Source organism: Manacus vitellinus, unplaced genomic scaffold (assembly GCF_001715985.3).
Source record: "Manacus vitellinus isolate BGI_N305 unplaced genomic scaffold, ASM171598v3 scaffold_0_pilon, whole genome shotgun sequence".
Classification (NCBI taxonomy): Eukaryota; Metazoa; Chordata; class Aves; order Passeriformes; family Pipridae; genus Manacus; species Manacus vitellinus.
The window spans coordinates 27,627,520-27,646,413 of NW_021938789.1; the positions used below are offsets into that span (position 1 = coordinate 27,627,520).

Genomic DNA, 18,894 nt, shown 5'->3' on the forward strand with positions numbered 1-18,894 from the left:
TTTGACTCAATGATATTAGACATCTTTTCTAACCTAAATTAATCTATGATAATCTCTATATAAAGGGTCTGCAAGACAAAAGACTGACATCACAAGCCTAGGCCATGGGCACAAAATAAGAAACAGTTTTTTTCCTAAAAAAGTAAATAGAACAAATACCATGCCATCACAGGTGGCTACTAGGTCTTATAAATTTCGATATTTTTTAAGGCAATACCTAAATTTGTATGAACATGTGTTGTCTATCCAAGTATCTTTTTAGAGCTGGGAGCCACTGATTCTCTTTCCATGTAAGATACTTTTATTTCCTAATGAAACTCTCTGTAAAGTTACTTATAACTACTCTAAAATGACGGACAGAAAAACAAGGAAGGTGTGCTCTCAAAATATGCTTTCACGTTTTGTTGACCTTGTTAGCAAGGAACATGAACTTTTGTGCTTTTATTGAGGACATGGCACCTATTTTGCACAAGACGTACTTTTTCCATTTGCATTGTAGAGGTGTAAAAGCCAAGGCAAGTGAACAGAACATCAGTGGTAACAACAGATCAAAGGTCACTCGTGAACATTTTTGAGCAGCTACATACTCCCCAGGAAGTTACTGTATTTCTGTACCTTAGTATTCCTGGCTCTATGTCTTTACCAAGCAGTGCTGCATCAACAGGACAATCACAGCTGTGCCATCCACCGTTTCGGCAAGACTGCTATTAACAGTTGCGCTTGGGTTTTTAAAAAGCTTAATCAAGGGTTTCTGAACACTCAGTAATTTGAACAGCAGCACTTTTTAGGTCACCTGGACTTCTTAGACCAATAGCCACTGTCCACATGTGGGCGAATCCCCTAACACATGCATTATCACCCCCATAATGGGTAGGGTACATGGCATGGGCAGTGCCACCTTAAGTGTACACTTAGTTTTCTTTTCTAGACCGCAGGCACCATCAGACAAATGTTATTTATTGTAGTTTGAATTTCGTCAGCCATCAAAATTCAATAGAAGCAGTTCACATTCTTAAACAACTATAAAGTTCTAAAGAGGTTAATTTCTGATTCTTAACTTTAGACACTCGAAAATGCTGTTCTGTTACCTCAAATTAAAACACACATGCAAGCCAGAAACGGTAATCTTCAAGGTGGTTTGTAACTTAGGAGTTCACATCCCTAGTTCTGAATTCAACCCAGTAGACTCCTAAACAACAAAACCAACTAATTCAAAAGAGCTAGTCCATACTATCAGTTTCATACTGGGTAGTTATAAGAAAGCTGTTCACAGCAGGATAGTGGTACTCTCTGTGTGTTGAAACGCACTCTGGTGTTTTATATGAAAGTGTTTTACACAAAAGAGCATCACACTTTCAAAAACTTGCACAAAATCCTGTCACCTTGTACTGCTGTTGACTTCTTCACTCCCCAACTCCAAAATAGCTATGATTTTAAAATGAAATTAACCTATAAATATAGTTTTCTTCATTAGATAGTGAGCATAAATTTGCAACCTACAACTGGTAATGTCTTAATTAATTTTACGTATGTCACTGGACATGTTTTACCAGCTCCCCTAGTTAATATTTATCATCAAAGCAGTAAACATACAATATTTCAAAATTTTCTAATTTTATCCTTTCCCTAACTATACATGAGATTCTTGTGACTACTGCATTTTAGGTTAACAGCATAGATGACTTCTTTGTTTTCATACTCTCTATTAGCATGTATTCTTTTTTCATTTTTGAATCCATTTATTTTTTCAGGATGCTCTCAGAGAAACTTGGATTTCAGCCCAATGTCTCTGGGAGTATGCATAGGAGAAAGTAAGTACATGACTGTGTTTGCATTTGCATCATGTTTCTTGAGTGATCTATATAAAATATGGAAAAGTACACTAATAAAATGTACACTAATAAAAAAGTACACTAATTCAATAAGTCCCAAAAATCTGGCGCTTATCTACCAAAAATAAGTGCAGATTCCAGTTGCAGACTGGAATCCTCTATCTGGGCTTAGTTTAAGCTTAAATTAGTTTAAGATGACAAAGAAGAAACACTATAAAAATTAAAGCTAAAACACTATTTCCTGTCCCGTTCTTCCATGTTTTTTGTATAGAAGAAACTGAATCTAAGGAAAAATTGTAACTGTGCTAAACACCAAAACACCGGAACAAGAATATACTTGTGGTATTAATGACAACTACAGGTTACCTCTACACAGAAGATGTACTGAAAAGAAATAAAGAAGATACATACAGATCTTTACAGGAATCTCTTTGGATATAAACGAAGAAGTCCTTCAGAGGACAGCAGGTGTCTGAAAACTTACTTGTATGAGGAGTTAAGACAAACTTCAAAACACTGCATGATTTCTCACAAAAATCCAATCTAAACAAGAGAAAATGCTTCTGGTGCACAGAATTACCTACTGTTTTCTGATCTGCAGGTATTAGTGGGCTTTACATACTTGCTGTACTTAGGAAGGTGTGGTAGGAAGGGGAGGGAAGGTATGGAGTCTCTGTATTTGGCTTCAAGCAGAGTAACTGAGTGCTAGCAAGCAGCCACTGATTTTCAACATCCCCCACATCTGCGGTTTCATTTTCCACTTGAGACTCTCTCAATTTCTCTGGCGTTTCCAGCTGCTGCATTAGTCTGTGCCATTATAATGCCTGCAGGATCTAAAAAATAATCTATGACAATGTTCTCGAGGCTGCTGTGTTTTGCTAACCCAAGAGGAAACACTGACAGCAGAGTACAGCATTCTCAGGCTTGTTTCGCTCCACAGGGGAAGGCAACAATTTTAAGGGTAGAAATATTTCTAGAAACTTTGTAAGCACTCTTCAAAGAGGTGGAGTGACTGTGATCATTGTTCTGACTTCTACCTTTGAAAAGAGGACTTTGATGCTGTGCTATTGCCTCTATATATTTTAGGAATGTATATTATTGCCCTTATTCCTCACGGCAGTGTGTGTAATGCTGTCGATCACTGACACCAGCAATATAAAATGTGACAAACTTATCTGCTGCCTTGAAAGAGTCAGCTGAAATAAACCACAAATCCAAAGGATTCATAATATTAAATGTTGCAGAGTCATACTATGTTCTAGTGGGAATAGCTTTAGAGTGGGAGTAGTTTTAAATTAAACAATCAGAAATTATCATTTCTATCCTGCATCCACCATTAGATATAAACTATGAACTGAATTAATTTAGCTATACTTCTTTTCTATAAGCTACTATTTTTATGGATTAAAATGTAGATCACATTCATTCAGTGAATTCACATGGTAAAAAACCCACAGTTACACTGTGTGATGTTTTAACACTGCACTCTACCCCATTTTGCCCAAGGTATTTTCTGACATTTGTCAGTGCTCAGCCTAAACTCTACTAGTGCTTTATAGTAATTTTAGAACTCCACTAACTATAGTGAACAGCAGATACCAAGAGAGACAGGAAGACAGAACAGAGCATAAACACAGGGTTGGGAGAACATATTGGGAGAAGGTTTTGTTTCCTAAGCTGTTAGACATTCGAGGGCTTCTTGAAGTATATGGTAACATTACAGTTAATGACCTCTGATGTATTTTTCTTCCATGAATTTATAAAATTTATAAAATCATAAACTTTTGAACCTGTGCAAACTTGCAGCACTCAATGTTCTGTCGAAAACATTTTTAGTTTCTGAATGTTGTGCTACGTTTGCTTGCATTTAAGCTGCCACCTCTTCAATTCTCTACTTCCTGTAGAATAAAAGACAATGATTTATTGCTTTCCTCCATCTCACTCGTGATTGTATACACTTCAGTTGTAGCTACTTAGCCACTCCTAACATGAAAGCTGTTTCCTCCTTTGACCATCCTTGTTGACCCTCTGTAGTTTAGGGGAACAAGAAATGAATAATGTTTAAGTTACAGGCATAACAGTATTTGTTTTGTTCTAAATTCTTTTCTTACTCATTCCTGTATTATTTGCTTTTCGACATCTGCTGATTGCTGTGATGTTTTTGCTGATGTTTTTGTTCCTTACATCCAGAGTCTTGCATTCCTAACATCTAATTCAGAGCTCCTCTTTGTATATGTAAACATTAGGATCACCCTTCCCTCTTCTACACAAGGCTATTTACTGACATTTAGCTTTAAAAAAAAAAACCAAACCAACAAAAGAACTCCAACAACTATTGCTTACATATTAGGAGGACCTCTGCACCTTACGAAAAAGTTTCCATTTTTACTACTCTCAATAGCTTGGTGTCATCAAAACACTAATTTCTATCAACCATAAATAGCTAAAGAGAACAGACCCTTCCTGGCTGTCACTCACAACCTGCCCTCATGGAAAACTGGTGTACATTGACTGCCATGGATGGGAAAGGGGCTCCAGAGGGCATACACTCCAAGCTCCAGCTCAGAGTAGGTGATGCTAGAGCAGTTAGGTCATGAATACCTCCAACTGTGCACGTTGAGTGGAAGTTTTTTTGCTTGGTTGGGTTTTTTCCTCCTCTAACAACCTCTCTAGGCCCCTATTCCAGTCTATGATCTCCCTAATGATTTAAAAAAACAAACAACCTTCGAAAAACATAACAAAACCCCTACAACATCTTTTTGATGTATCTTGTTGGAATTTTCCACATCCCAACTTCTTACCATTGCATCTCATTCTTCTATCCTGTTTCTTCTCTTTTATTCACATGAGGGCATCTTCCTACCTTATGGCAGTGCATATATACTTATATTGTTTTAGGGACCATTGCATAGAAAATAGAATTTGGCTTTCCTTTGCCAAAATTTTCTTTATGTCCTGAATAAAGAAATAAGCCTTTTACACATGCCCTTACCACTCTAAGTAATGGTCATTGCCTCTCTCTACCTGTTACAAGCATCTTTTGAATACAAGTTCTGTGCAGCCTGCAAACCAAACGACGCTGAAGGATAGAGAGCATACACAAGTCTGTAGAAGTATGGTTGGAACGTAAGAATTTTAAATTAACTTCTAAGTAAATGTTATTTTACTACAGCAACCACAACTATTACTCCAAATAATAGAACTGCTACTCTGAATTACTAAAGTATTTAGAGGGCACTAGAAAAATACTACCTAAAATTATAGGTTTAAATGCTGTAGTATTGACCAGTAAAGAAACAGTTTACATTATGTAATTCAGAGGTGTATTTAGTCAAATGTCAGCTTCTGTAAAAATCTTTTAACACGATTGACCAAATTCCTTAGTAAATTTAAGGCAAAGTTAGGAGCATATATGCCTACTTATTCACACATATCTGAACCTGCTCATACTTGTTTTTCAGCTTGTTTCAAGAGTTTCTGGAAACGTTCGTCCTCTAGCACACACAGGGGAAGGTCTGCCTCTCCTCTGCCTTTCATTTCCTCAAGTTTTTGTTTAAGGTCCCGCAAGGCCTGAAGCTCATCATTCAGACGATTCTGCCTTGTGCGTGACGCCTGGAGATCCAGCTCCAAGTCAAGGGAAGTGCGTACGGGGCATTCTTGCGTAGCTCTTCGCATGATCGGCTGGCAAACAGGCTGGATCATTTGGGAAACAGAATAAAAATTAACATATAGAAAGGCTAGAGGAGGGTTTGACATAATACAGTCAGAAAAGCTCAAATTTTATTTTTGTTTTTCTTTAGCAGTCTTTTTTTTTTAAGTACAAAAATTCATGTATCCTGGAATTTTTCTTCAGTCACTAGCTAAAAATAAATGCGAAAGTTTCTCCAACCAGATGCACATTTTATAGATTAAAACCAATAAAAACATTCTGATCCCCAGGATGACACTGCCAGGAGACCCAACACTACACATATTTCCCCATAGATTTCAATTACATTATTTATTTTTATAAACATTTGCTTTTTCAAGGCCTAACCAAACACACAATGTTACAAACTCCGTAAACATGCATTTCTTCAGCGTATTTCACAGTATTTACTGTCCTTTCACAGTGACTTTTCATATGAGTAAGTCAGGCAGGAGAAGCCATCCCAGACTATTTAGTATTTCTTTTCTATGCAAAATGCAATCTTGCTACCTGGTAACATGCCTTCCATGGGACTATTTTTCTAGTTACAATTAAGATCAAAATATAACTCTCTCAATTTATGTAAGAATTAATTTCATGCAAGAGAAACAGCATCTTACTCTCTTGTTCTTCAATTCTTTTTCTACTTGAACACTTGGAAAAGAGTGAATCCCTTTAAAAGGACATCTAAATCCTTGAAATTTCCACCAAAATTTGCTTCAGATGTACGTTGCTAGCGTTGACTTTTGTGCAGTATAAGCCTCCCTGTGTGACTTTGTAATACTCAGGTTCTTTAACCCAGATCCCTTTGGCAGTAACTCACGTTCAACAACAAATGCCATGATGCTGAGCAGCAGTGTCTGCCTGCTGGCTTCAGCCACAACTAAAACAGCACACGCTTTGTTGGAGAGCGAAGATGTAGGACTGGGACCACTGTGTTAAGATTTCAATGTGAAACTACAGTACTACACGTGGTACTTGCACTGGTTTTGCTGAAAAACTTTCAATAAAGCATATCCTTTAAGTTGTTTGGTATTCCTTCTCTCCCTGTACTTTGTCCTAAACCATGTCCTGTTAATAGAGCACATACCCGTTTAACTCTTAGGCTCCGTCGTTCTGTGGCATTTCTTACAAAGAGAGACTTTTTGGCTAGTGTTGAGCTGTCACTGTCACTTCGATTCAACTGTGAAAATGTACACAACAAAAAGAGAAATAAAGGACATTCATATACATCTGTGTCAAAATACCCAGTCAAGAGAACCTCAGTGTTGATATACATGTAGGTTGTATTCTTAGTATAAAGTAAAAAAATCTGCAACTAGAATCAGCATCTACTCCAAAATTCTAATCCTACACAAGACAACTATTGATCTTACTGAATTAATAGTAAGTAAAGAGCAAGTGGACTCTTTAGGAATGCAAGGAAGGTAACTATGGTTATTAGGTACTGACAGATACAAACTATGAATTTCACTTACCTGGGGCAGGCTTTTAATGAATTACTACAGGGAAGGTAAATTACTGTAGACATGCATCTGTCCAACAAGCAGTATTTTTGTATTATTTGTAACAAATACAGGTGTGCCTACAGCTTCCCTCAGAAGCACTTCCTGCCTCTCAAAATTATGTGCCACAGCTCAGCAGTAGCTTCTTCTTAACTTCAGCATTAGTTCCATATCCATCAGTGCAGAGTGACTGTTAGATGCATTGGCATCTGACAGGTGGTAACCTCCAGAGAAAACAGAAGCATCTCTCTGCAGGATATGTATTTTTCCTCTTCAGAGAAGGACAGACAAAAAGAATCACTCTGCTAACATTTCAGTATGTGAAGCCAGAGTCCTAAAGCGTGCTTACACAGGACTGGCTGAGAGCTAAGGGTGAGAAACACAACCTCTTGCAATACAAGCACACCTCTCAAGAGACAAATCTGTCTTTTTACCATAAGCCACTACTAGGAGCTACCCCTGGATACAGAGACGCAGCTGTCATCACTGATATTCTTTAAGCACTTTTCAAGGGATTTTTTTTAAAGGCGCCAACAGATTTTGGTTCTGTCCTTTAGGCCTCCAAGATCTCTGTGTTTTCTGAACATCATATGAGAGTAGGTGCTCTCTTAAAGCCAGGCCATCACTTCTGAATCGAGAGCAGCTGACAGCTCACCAGAGTGTATCCAACAGGTGATTTCCTCTTGTACAGCACCAAAAAGCAAGGCTGGATATGCAAACTGAGGTCTGGGACTGGAGAGACTCACACTGTTCCACCCTCCCTGTGAATTTGGTTGCAGCTACAGTGCCCACTCTGGAGCCCCAGCAGTGGACAACAAGAATTTCTGAAACTGCAAAACATTCATCTGTGCAAAGGTGTTTTTTTCCCAGGGCACTTTGCTTCCAGGCAATACCATACACAACGAGAAAAAAAATTGTTTATTCAAGGAAAGCTTTTTTTCTTATTCTGGCTTCTGGCAGCAGGTATGTAGCAATGTTCAAAGATACAAAAGCCCAACACTTTTGCAGATGGAAAAACTGCTAGAATTTACACTAACTAAACTACCAGAGCAACTAGTTTTTCTTCCTGTTGAGGACCTACACAGGCAGTAAGCTAAGGCTACACGTTTTGCCAATACTACTAATTTCCATTTAGGAATTAAGTTCTAATACAGGAATTAAGATGAAGGCTAGGTTCTGAATTCAGCCAATAATGCAAATATGCAAATTATGTGAAGACTGTTAGAAAACAATCTGCTGTGTTTCATTCTGGAGGGTATATGGAATAGTTATTTAAGTATGTAGGTATTGACTATCAATCTATTTTTTTTAGGCCAATGAGAATCACAGAGAAGTGATCAACTTTAATGTTCCCAAATGATTAAGATAACTGCCTCTAACTGAACCGGAGAATTAAAGCATAAGTATTATTAAAAAAAACCCCAAACCTGTCATACTTGTATGAGCAACCTGTGGAAACTAAAGATCAAAATAAACTGCCTTTTCTAGGCTATCTGTAATTAAAATCTATAGAGCTGGTAATCCATGCTTAAATCTTTAAACACACAAGTTTTACAGTTAGTTTAACAGCAACAAGGCTGACAATTTAAATCTCTTTTTTCCACACTACCATAGATCTAGAGAGACTGGGAACTTAGCTGCCAAAGCCATGTTTAAAACCCAGCCCTGAGGCAGCACTTGCACATCTTTCAAAGATGCAATTACAGCAGGATTTGGGCTGCATAGATTTAAAACCAGTTGAGATACAAAGCGATATTTAAAATTGATGACTGAGCTCTTTCCACACTGTTACCCTTAAATGGTTGCATTACTAAAATATGGTAATGCAATGGCATTTTACAGTGAATTCTATTTCATGTTTTAACAAATTATTTTGCTATGAGTGTTGTAGTTGCTGATGTGCAGGGAAACACACTTTTTGAAGAGAGCCAGCACAGGCATCTGTGTTACTTGTCTCCAATAGGATGTATTTTTTTCCCTAGTAGAGATGTTTTGCAAGAGTGTGCAACTCTGCTGAAAGTCAATTCTAGTATGCATCAGGTCAGTTAGGGAAAGAAAGACTCTAGAGAAAGCACAGGCTCTGCTTCTTGCAGGGAAAATTGGTACATGACTCACTGTCATTAATGCTTCATTCCCAAGAAGTTAAATGACTCTTCGGTTAATAGCTCTTCATTCCAAGTGTTTTTCCTCTTACCCTACAGATGTATTGGTTCCGTTCGCCTGGAGAGAAGGTTTGTGAGCGCACTATCATGCTGTTCCTGACAAAGGGACGCTGTCTGGAGCTCCAGCTGGCTCTGTCCTTGGGTCGGACTGGTGTGTTCTCATTAATCGATTCCTCAGTGTTGGTCTCTTTATCAACCTATGAAATGAAATTTAGTTTAAAAGACCTACTGTATCCAGATACATGTCACTACATAGTTTTTGTGCCTTTGGATTTTACAAGCATTCTTGTTATTTTGCAGTAAATGTAAAAAGGTTAGCAGCAAAAAGCATCTTGCATTTACAGAGAAGCTATATTAAGTAAAGAAACACAAAATTCTCAAAAGGCTTAACATTGTGTGGAGAGACTTTGAAGGTATTCTTTGTAGCCAATAAAACCAAAGCTTTTGCCAAAAGGCCTTTGCTGCCAGACAGATGGTCTGATGCAACCACAGTGCAACAAATGTTTTACTTTGCTGTTTGCAGATATTATTCTTGTGCATTTATATTTATTTTATTTTGTATTTTGCAGAAGACCAAAGTTCTGTCATGTTAGAGATGGTGCCTGTGCACACTGAAAGGGGGCAGCTGGGAAAGTTATATTGCTCAGGTTCTTCCAGACATACTGCCATGCATTCCAAATCTCAGCAGCAGGGCTGCTTTATGGCAATCTGCAGAGCTTCACCAGCCTTGTGAACCCAGGGAAAAGACCCTGCTGTCTGCTGTCCCTCAGCATGGCCTGCTGCCTACTGCAGTTGCCCCACATGTGCCACAGGGAGCCTCAGGTACTCCCACTTCTGTAGATGGCATGGCCTGTGCTTGCTTACATACTGCAATTATCTTGACTGCCAGGCTAGACCAAGTTCTGCAGTAGCTGGAACATCCAATGTTACTGATGTGCACTAGGGCTTTTTCTTCAACTTTGGTAATTTAATGAGGTTCATCGTTTTCAAAGTGCACATGATAAATACAGTGACCTAAATAGCACAACTGCAACCCCAAGAGGATCTGGCACACAAAGATCTATACTGTGCAATGGTGTCTGCTACGTCTTTCACTCATTGTTCAGGTCCATCCAGCCCAGGCTTAGCAAAGTACTTGTGTGCGTGTCTAACCTTCCCATGTTGTCCTTGATGTCTCCCCTTGCCAAGTTAGGGCTTTGATCTATATTTGCTTGTTACCCAGCAGACTGTCAGTCCTTTTAATACCATGGCCTTAGCTCATTTGGCATCTTGCCATGTTAATTGCAAGTTAATTACAATTTCCAGCAATCCCACTGAGGTGTTGAACTTTTGTATTGTCACAAAGTTGAAGGAACAAGATGTCACTCTTCACGTTTTTACCTCTGCTGTTTTACAGAGCCTGTGGGTTTAACACTTGCAATAGTGTTCTTATTAAGGTGCCGAAAGGTTCCAAAAATTTTATTTCTGAGTGTGTGCTACTACATCAGGGATATGTTTACTAAAAAGTTACTAAAAGTGCTTCCAGGAAAGTGGAATATAATTTAAAGACAACAATTACCAAGAACATGGAATTAGAATTTGTTTTGTGCAGTGTCTGGGTAGTTCCATAGTACACAGTTTAACACACATTTTTGAGTTTTCTGCTCATTAATCTTCCATCCTTTTCTCTGCTAAGCTGGTTTTTGTATTTCACACCCTAAAACAGAAGGAAGAAATAAAGAAATCCCTGCATTGGTTTAAAGATCTTGACCCCTGTTTTGTCTTTCCCCCTGTTTATCAGATGAATCAGGGGGAAAAAAAAGGAAACAATGTAACAGATATGCAGAAATATTTTAAATGTGTACAAGCTGAAGCTACTGAACTGCACTTGTATTTCGAATATTCTCCCTATGCAACAAAAAAGTGAAGATAGAGTTTTGGTTAATTATTTTGGACTTAGAAGTTCTGCCTAGCTTGTCTGTTAAATATCCTCTTTGTAGTTCAGAAGTGACCACACTGACTTCACTACAAGTACATGTTGATTACTGCTACAGCAAAGGCCACATCAAATTGTAAATGCTCAGATACAGCAGACTTCTATATTAACTGCTCAGAAATAGATCTTCAGACACAGCAAGATAATGGAGGAATGTAAATTTTCAGATACTCACCAGTGTTAGTATTACAGCAGCTTGCTGGCCCCCATGAGCCTCATCGGTGTTCTCTCTGTCCTTGTTTTCATTTGTTTCTGGTGCATCGATGAGTAACCCCATGTCATCAGCACAGCTGCCTTCTACTGCCAGCTTAATGCTGTCTTCCTCTTCGTCCACAATTTCATCAGAGGCTTCTGTGAGCATCTCTAGCCTGTATGAACAGAAGTAACCCAGGTTTATTCTCAAAGTGAAAAAGTTCACCAGAGAAAGATATCAGAAGGCCTAGACCTGCACTCATAAAGTATGCATTTTCCTGACAGGGAAAACAACTGTCATCCAAATGCTTCCACTAACTTCACGTGAAGGCACATTTTATTGCAGCCTCCAGCAAAACTCAAGAAGTGCTACTACAGTTCACCCTCGAGATCATTATAACAACACTGCATTACATTTAGTGGCTGTAATGTTGATAACATTGAAAGAATTTCATTATAATAAATTAATAAAACAAACAAGTGTGTCTCCCCCTCCCCCATAATAAAGCATGTATTTACTTCTACACTGCAGCTAAAAAACTGCACAATAAGAGAACTCAAATAGCAATTCAGCAAGATATCTGTTTCGTGGGAAAGCTCAGTTTCTCCAAAACCAAGACCAATAGAAGCACACCCACACTGACTCTGCCAGACAGCAGCTCTCTTTTCAAATCCTATTAGTTGCTTATCACACTTAATGCAACTATAACATGAGACATTTTGCTACACCTCCAGTGGCTTAGACTGCCCAAGTGGTTTCATAGGTTTACATGGAATGGAGGAGCATTGGTAGCAGGAGTTAATAGAGCAGCCAAAACACTGTAAACCTAGAAGAACATGAATTAATTGACCACACAAGAGAATGAGGCTTGACTCCAATTCCAGTGGTGGTGAGGCACTAGAACAGGTTGTCCAGAGAAGCTGTGGGTGTCCTGTCCTTGGGAACGTTCATGGCCAGGTTGGATGTGGCGTTGAGCAACCCAGTCAAGTGGAAGGTGTCCCTGCCAGTGGTAAGGGGGTTAGACTGGATGATCTTTAAGGGTTCCTTTCAACCCAAACCATTCTACAAGTCTATAATCTCCAAAAGTACAGCCCTTTTGTTTGTCTAAGAATTGGAAGAATGAGCCGAATCATTCAGGCACGAACAACGAGGGAGGAAAAGTGGCTTTACCAGTCTTTCTCAGAGCCCCTTTGCTCCTGTTCCTCCTCATCATCTTCAGCCAGCTCGTGTTCTACTGCTTCCAGCTCAGCAGATGTCCTCTCCAGCAGAGCTGACACAGCATCCTGCTCACAAGGAAAAAAAGATAAAACCAGAATTGAGTGACACATAACAGGTAAAAACCCGACAACTCTTGCAAGAGCTGCATTACCTTGCTGCTCCCTGATGTCAGCAGAAACAATGACCCAGTTCACAAGTAAAAAGTGTTTGAATTGTCAGTGTATAGCACATTAAATTATTGTTTTTATAGAGTAAATATCAACCAAAAATAGACTGGTTTTAAAACAATAATGCAATCAAACATGCTCCTTTCATACTTTAATGTATTTTCTCTTCTTCCCTCTCATACTTGTAATATCCTGAGGTGAAAAAAGAGTGCTCTTCAAAGTTACATTTTAATGCAGTTCTCTTAAGAAGGTATTAAAGCAGAAAAGCTTCTTTAACCAGAAGAATTAGTATGTGTTTTGCATAAACAGCATTTTAAGTGCAATGGTTTTAAATAAGCAGATTCAAATAGTTAATAAACTGACATTTTTGATGTGGGTATTCATATCTGGGCATATGAAAATAAATGGTAAACTTTAGGATGCTCTTCAATAATATTCTTTTTATAAAGAAACACAGTCGAAGTGTTTCAAATTGGAATGCAATTTTGTATCCCATTAAAAAGCATCTGCCATATCCCCCTGGCTAAAGAGTCTGACACCCCACATGGGAACTACTCACACACAAAGTCACTCTAGACAAAACTGCCCATGAAACAGGGCCTTGGACCTTCAGGGGAGGATGTATTTGAATTCACACATTCAAATAATCACAATGCAATGGTACAATTGGAGTGTCTGGATTTTTTCTTGCTGCTGCAGTAATAGCCAACCCATTGCTCACCAAGTCCAGCGAGTGCAGTGACTGCTTGCTTAACAGAAAGATGCATTCATCATTTTGTTCCTTGGGTTTTTTGCCAGGAATTTGCTTGCCAGGCAACAGGTTGTACCAGAGAGTACAGGTCTCATCCGAAAATGATAAATCTGCCAGGCTGATCTGAGTTCCTGCCTGCACAAAAAGGGGAAGAAAAGTTTTACTTTGTTCTGTTCTCTACAAAACAGCTGAAAATAAATTCTACAGTACTTACCATGTAAAACAGGACAAATTTGACATGAATCTTAATTCCCTTTTTATCTGTACAATTTTCCACTTCCATCCACTTCCAGTCAAAATAAACAAATAGAAGTTCATGGAAAAGTCCTTCATATTGTCCATTCTGCCATCCTTTATTTCAGTCCGCAGAATTTCTCCCCACATGCACACACTGCCCTCTCTGTTACTGTAATGCACACACCTGCTTTCTGCTGCATTCAGTTATGAAAACCTGTGCCAATGAAGCCTGTAGCACCAACTCATGGGGAAACAATTGTTAGTTGTCCCACCACAAAAATCATCCATGTGGCAAATAATGGATGACCTTGTTTGCTCTAACCAGTGAAGGAGGAGATTAAAAGACAGTAAAAGATTAAGAAACCCTTTCATTTGGACAAGCACTGACATTCACTGAGTTGGTACTCTGGGAACGCTTCTGAAGTACACATGTTTGGGCTGTGCCTTGGAGATTAAAATCCTCTATTCTTTGGCAAATTATCTCCACAGCTACTGGGCTGCACACATAGTTCTTGCCAAGACTCTGGTCATGTTGCCCAGGGCTTTCTGTTGGGGATGGTACTTCCAACTCTTTCATTTGATCTTGTGATTAACCCTTGCCTTCCGTGTTTGTTTGGGTTTTTTTTGTTTTGTTTTGTTTTTGTTGTTGGTTTTTTTCTTCACCTTTGTATCCTGCATTCTGTTCCATTTTTGTTCTGCTGCCCTTCCCTTTCCTGAGGGGAAACCTCTTACATACTGAAAAAGGTCAACACATCCCCAGGAATTAACTTCTACATTTCTGAAAGTGAGAGGCTGTTCCCAGCAGTCAGAGCTGATGAACCCCAGCAGGTTCCAGCATCTCTTCAGTCTGTTGTAACTAAAAAAGTCTCACTGTGCTACTAAAATCACTCTCATGGTGAAAAACTAAACTGAGTTGTACCAGACCATGCAAAAGCAATTTGAAAGTAAATGGAGCATCACTGATTAGGTGATGACCACGATTAACAACAAAATTTAAAACATGACAGTTCCCAATGGGATGATCTATGAATGTCATACCTTTTTATTATTTCTACAGATCATAAAAACCAAAAAGGTGTTCATCATATAATTTAAAACAACATGCAAAAACGTAATGTAGTTTGTTCTTTGTGACAAGTTTGTGATAATGAGGGTTTGCTTTTTTTTCCCCCCTGTGGCTCTTTTTCAGCTTTTGCTTTAAAATCTAGCATTAAGGTAATGTTGCATTGAAGTTTATGGAGGTTTTACGTATAAAATGACAAAGACAGAATATCCATCCGTAATTAAAAGGGTTAAGGTAATGCAGTGTTAGAATTATCAAAACACCTCCTAGAACTGCCATCCAGGATTAGATTCTGTATCAGGAATTTCAGAGAAAGGCAGTATCTTAAGTACTGTAGCAACAGCTAAGTTATGCTTCAGAGTTTGTCTCCAAGTACTGTTGAATTTTAGCAGCCTTGACCATCAAAATAAGAGGGGACACTATAAACAAATGCATGCCAAAAATGCCAGAAATAAAACTGCATACCAAACATTCTTCCCGATGACTTCTACCAACAGCACAAACATCTACTCTCAGTGTCTTCTGTAGTAATGTCACTTGGGAAATGGCTACTCTGAATATCTCGTTGAATAAAACAGTTTCCATGGCAGGATGAACTTTGGTGCGGAATAGACATCTGATGTCAGCTGAGGATGGAAGTACTGCTACTCTGATATACCTGCCGGAAACAAAACAAAATCCTACACTGAATTTAAACTGGCACTTGCTGGTGACACATGACAGAACTTGACCCCATCAACTAAAGGACTGCATAGCAAGAAAATGGAACAGCAACAAATCAGAGGTGGAATGGAAAAGAGGTGACAAAGATGAGTGAGAAACTCCTCTTGCCCCTTGCAGAAACATTTCCCAAAAAGGAATTTCTGTGCCTGGTAAGGTAGTAGCAAGAGAGGTAGCTATTTCCTGTCTCTATCCAAATTTATCCTCTAGTATAGTACCGTAAACACTGAAGATCATGCCACAGATGCGAGGAAACACAACCTTAATGTTAATTAAAAATATGAGAAAAATCGGGGTGGATATAAAAATTAAACTTAGAACAATGCAAGCAGCACTGAAAAGTAGTGAGACCTTTTAATCTAAAGAAACAAACAAAACAAAGCCTCCAAAGAGACAAAAAAACCGAAGGAAATCGAGGAACAAATTAACTAGGGGCCATTGCTGCTCAAAATCAATTCATAATACATTAAGTGCAACTTAGAAGAATGCATCTTGCAAGCCTAAATTTAAGCAGAGAGAGTAGCTTGAAACTGTTAAATGGCTGCATTCTTTTTATGTAACAAATATGGCTAGATATTACATGGATAAAAGTTGTACTAGCTAACTTGCAAGTCTCACTTTAGCAGCAGCTGAACAGAGTAAAGACATTTCTAATGCAATTTGTATGTGTTATTTACCTATTGCACAGTTTCTCATATGCTCATGAATGAGCATAGTAATTGTTTTATATCTTTTCTGTGTCCATGCAGTAGTCTCTTCCTGGTACTGGGTTTATATATAATTGACATTCACTGTAGAATAGAATGCAATGAAGCTAGCTAGCTAAAGCAAGAAGAAAAAGTGGGACAAGGAAAACAATTCTGGCAAGAACTTCTTCCAAAATTTACAGCACTACCACTTTTCACTTTTTCACTTCATGCATACTGTTGTTAATATTATTAAAAACTTGGTTTTACATTAATTAAACCAAAAGAAATTAGGTTTGTGAGAAATTTGATTTTTTACTTGAATTTGAGCATAGTTTTTATTCCCCAATTATGCCAAACTTCTTGGGATAAAAAGCAAGATCTAAATTTTTAGGTTTGCATGTATAGCCTGGATAGAAGGTATGCAGCATTACGACAAGCCAATCCTGAAGTGAAGTCGTAGCATAACGTGATTCCAGCAATGCTGCTGCTGTATTCATATAAAGGTAGGTAAGCAATTTGCATGGTCTACTGAAAACAGCCATCTTAATAGACTAAGCAGTTAAAAACTTTGTTTTACAGGGGTGGTTACTTTCCTTTTAATTTAAAAAGTTAAACAGTTAACCAATGCCTCAGATTTTGCTGTGACAAACCCACAACTCCTCAACTGATGAAAAAGTGTTCCTGACACAGTAACTCCTTAGCTACGCCCTACCTACGCTAGAAGTGAACAGCTTCTACATGGAAACAGATATCAGTAACACCTCATGTAAAATCTACTCCTTCACGTCTAAAGGTTCAACAAAGTGCTAATTTATCCAATTTGATGTTCTAGGAAATGCAGCTATAACATAGCATCATTTTCCAGACCCAATTTTTATTATTGTACGTATCTGTACAGGTTACATATATATGCATACAATGGTAAGTGACAGAAAAAAAATGCTATTTGCAAGATCCTGCCTTTACCCTGTCCTTTCTTCCTCCTTGTTTGTGTAGCTTTAATTTAATTAAATCTCTTTTAGCAGCAGCAGGTCTAGACTTCTTGACTACTAATTACAACTTTACAGTTTAATTCCTAAAAAGATGCCAGCTCTGACCTAACTTTATCTTACTGAACATCTTTTTGACAGTTTACATAATCTACTTTTCCTCTCAGCTGTGCCAATTTCTTCTTCTATAGTTTTTCTATATTCTTCTGCTAAATGTTAGTGGATCTGGAAGATCAGCAGAGGAAAAATGCAGGTCAGAGAAGGAAGGATGATAGTAGACAAGCATTTGTTATTAAAAAAAACCAACAGAAAAATCCAGCAAGCACCCAGGCTGGTATCATTAAGACAACCTCTCCATATTGAGTGGCTTCTTATTTATCTGCCAATCAAATTCAAGGCAATAGGGGACAAAGGGAAAGGAACCAGAAAGTAAAGCAAATTTTCCAAGGATTGATTACATTCTATTCCAATCTTATTAAGCTTTTCAACAGTTTAAGATAGTCTTACAGTCTGTCAAAAAAACTCACTCAAGTACGAGTGTCCCCAGGGAAAGCTGCACTTATTTATACAGATGAGAATTTTGGACTAGAATCTCAGTGGTAACATATTCAGGCATTTCTGTTAATTTTCTACATAGGATTTCCACTGTAATTTACTTTTAGACTTTTCATGTTGGTCCAATTTGACACAAGAACTAATTCTTAACAGCCATCCAAGCTCCAGTTGTTAGGAATGATGTATCTCAATGTGACTGTGCACATCCACTCACAATTTATTAAACTACCCCTTACCTTTAAAAGCTCACTTAGAAGACACATACTACTTTAAACATTATTTTACATCAAAATGTCACTTAAATGTAAAAAGACAACATTCTGAGCTGAAAGGATGGCAAAGTATCAAAAGAATGTTTTTTAGTAACTGCAGAACAGGTGTTTTGCACCCACAAAACTAATGTTTAGAAGCACTAGATATAACACCACTTAAAAATCCTTTTTATTCCAGTTCAGTGGAATGTGCAAATTTCCCGATAACTTCTTTTGCTTGCAGCATTGCTACAATATGTAAAAGCTGAATACTTCTACAGCTTGAAAAGTTTTATATATATTTCAGCGCTGTTAAGCAGTAAATTAACTGATTCTTTCGGAGAATTTTTACAATTTCTTACTATACTCTCATATTTCAACACTACTGCTCAGTGATTGTTTGACTTACACCTTAGAGCCAAGAGGTACAGAAAATGCTGGAAGATTTCTGAGTCGTATTATGATTATCACAAAACTTGAATTGTCGTGGTCATATCTGTAAAAGAGAGGACAACATGAGGGAAGTTTACAATTCATGTTTATGTATGAACAGAAATATTCCCTTTGCTGGTCACTCACCTGAGTCCTATTTGTACCTGAGCAGCTTCTAGAATTGTTGGATCATCTTCACTAAATACAGTGTCCTCAGTTTCATTTGTTCTAAGGAAAACCAGGCAAATAGTCAAATTGCAGAAAATTATAGTTAGCTTTCAGCAATAATTAAGGCATGCATACACAGAACATATACACATTCTCCTAAACAGGCTGATTCAATGACAGCAGGCACTCCAAGTGAGAATTTCAGAGCCTACACAACAGCAGTGCCTGTTTTGGGGACAGTCGCTGCTGGAACCATTCAACAACTGCAGTAATGATTCAGAAAGGCCTTAGGCTGATTA

General features: G+C 38.1%; 1 protein-coding gene across 1 annotated transcript in view; it reads right to left on the reverse strand.

The window, feature by feature from the left end:
- Positions 1–18,894, reverse strand: part of WWC2 (WW and C2 domain containing 2) — an 81,948-nt gene that overhangs the window by 4,913 nt on the left and 58,141 nt on the right. Inside the window, exons 14-22 of the mRNA XM_029959436.1 lie at positions 18,575–18,655; positions 18,405–18,491; positions 15,257–15,449; positions 13,462–13,626; positions 12,526–12,638; positions 11,338–11,530; positions 9,220–9,384; positions 6,611–6,703; positions 5,283–5,525 (exon numbers count right to left, since the gene is read on the reverse strand). Coding sequence (XP_029815296.1) covers positions 5,283–5,525; positions 6,611–6,703; positions 9,220–9,384; positions 11,338–11,530; positions 12,526–12,638; positions 13,462–13,626; positions 15,257–15,449; positions 18,405–18,491; positions 18,575–18,655 — 1,333 coding nt within the window. The remainder of the gene's footprint in view (positions 1–5,282; positions 5,526–6,610; positions 6,704–9,219; positions 9,385–11,337; positions 11,531–12,525; positions 12,639–13,461; positions 13,627–15,256; positions 15,450–18,404; positions 18,492–18,574; positions 18,656–18,894) is intronic.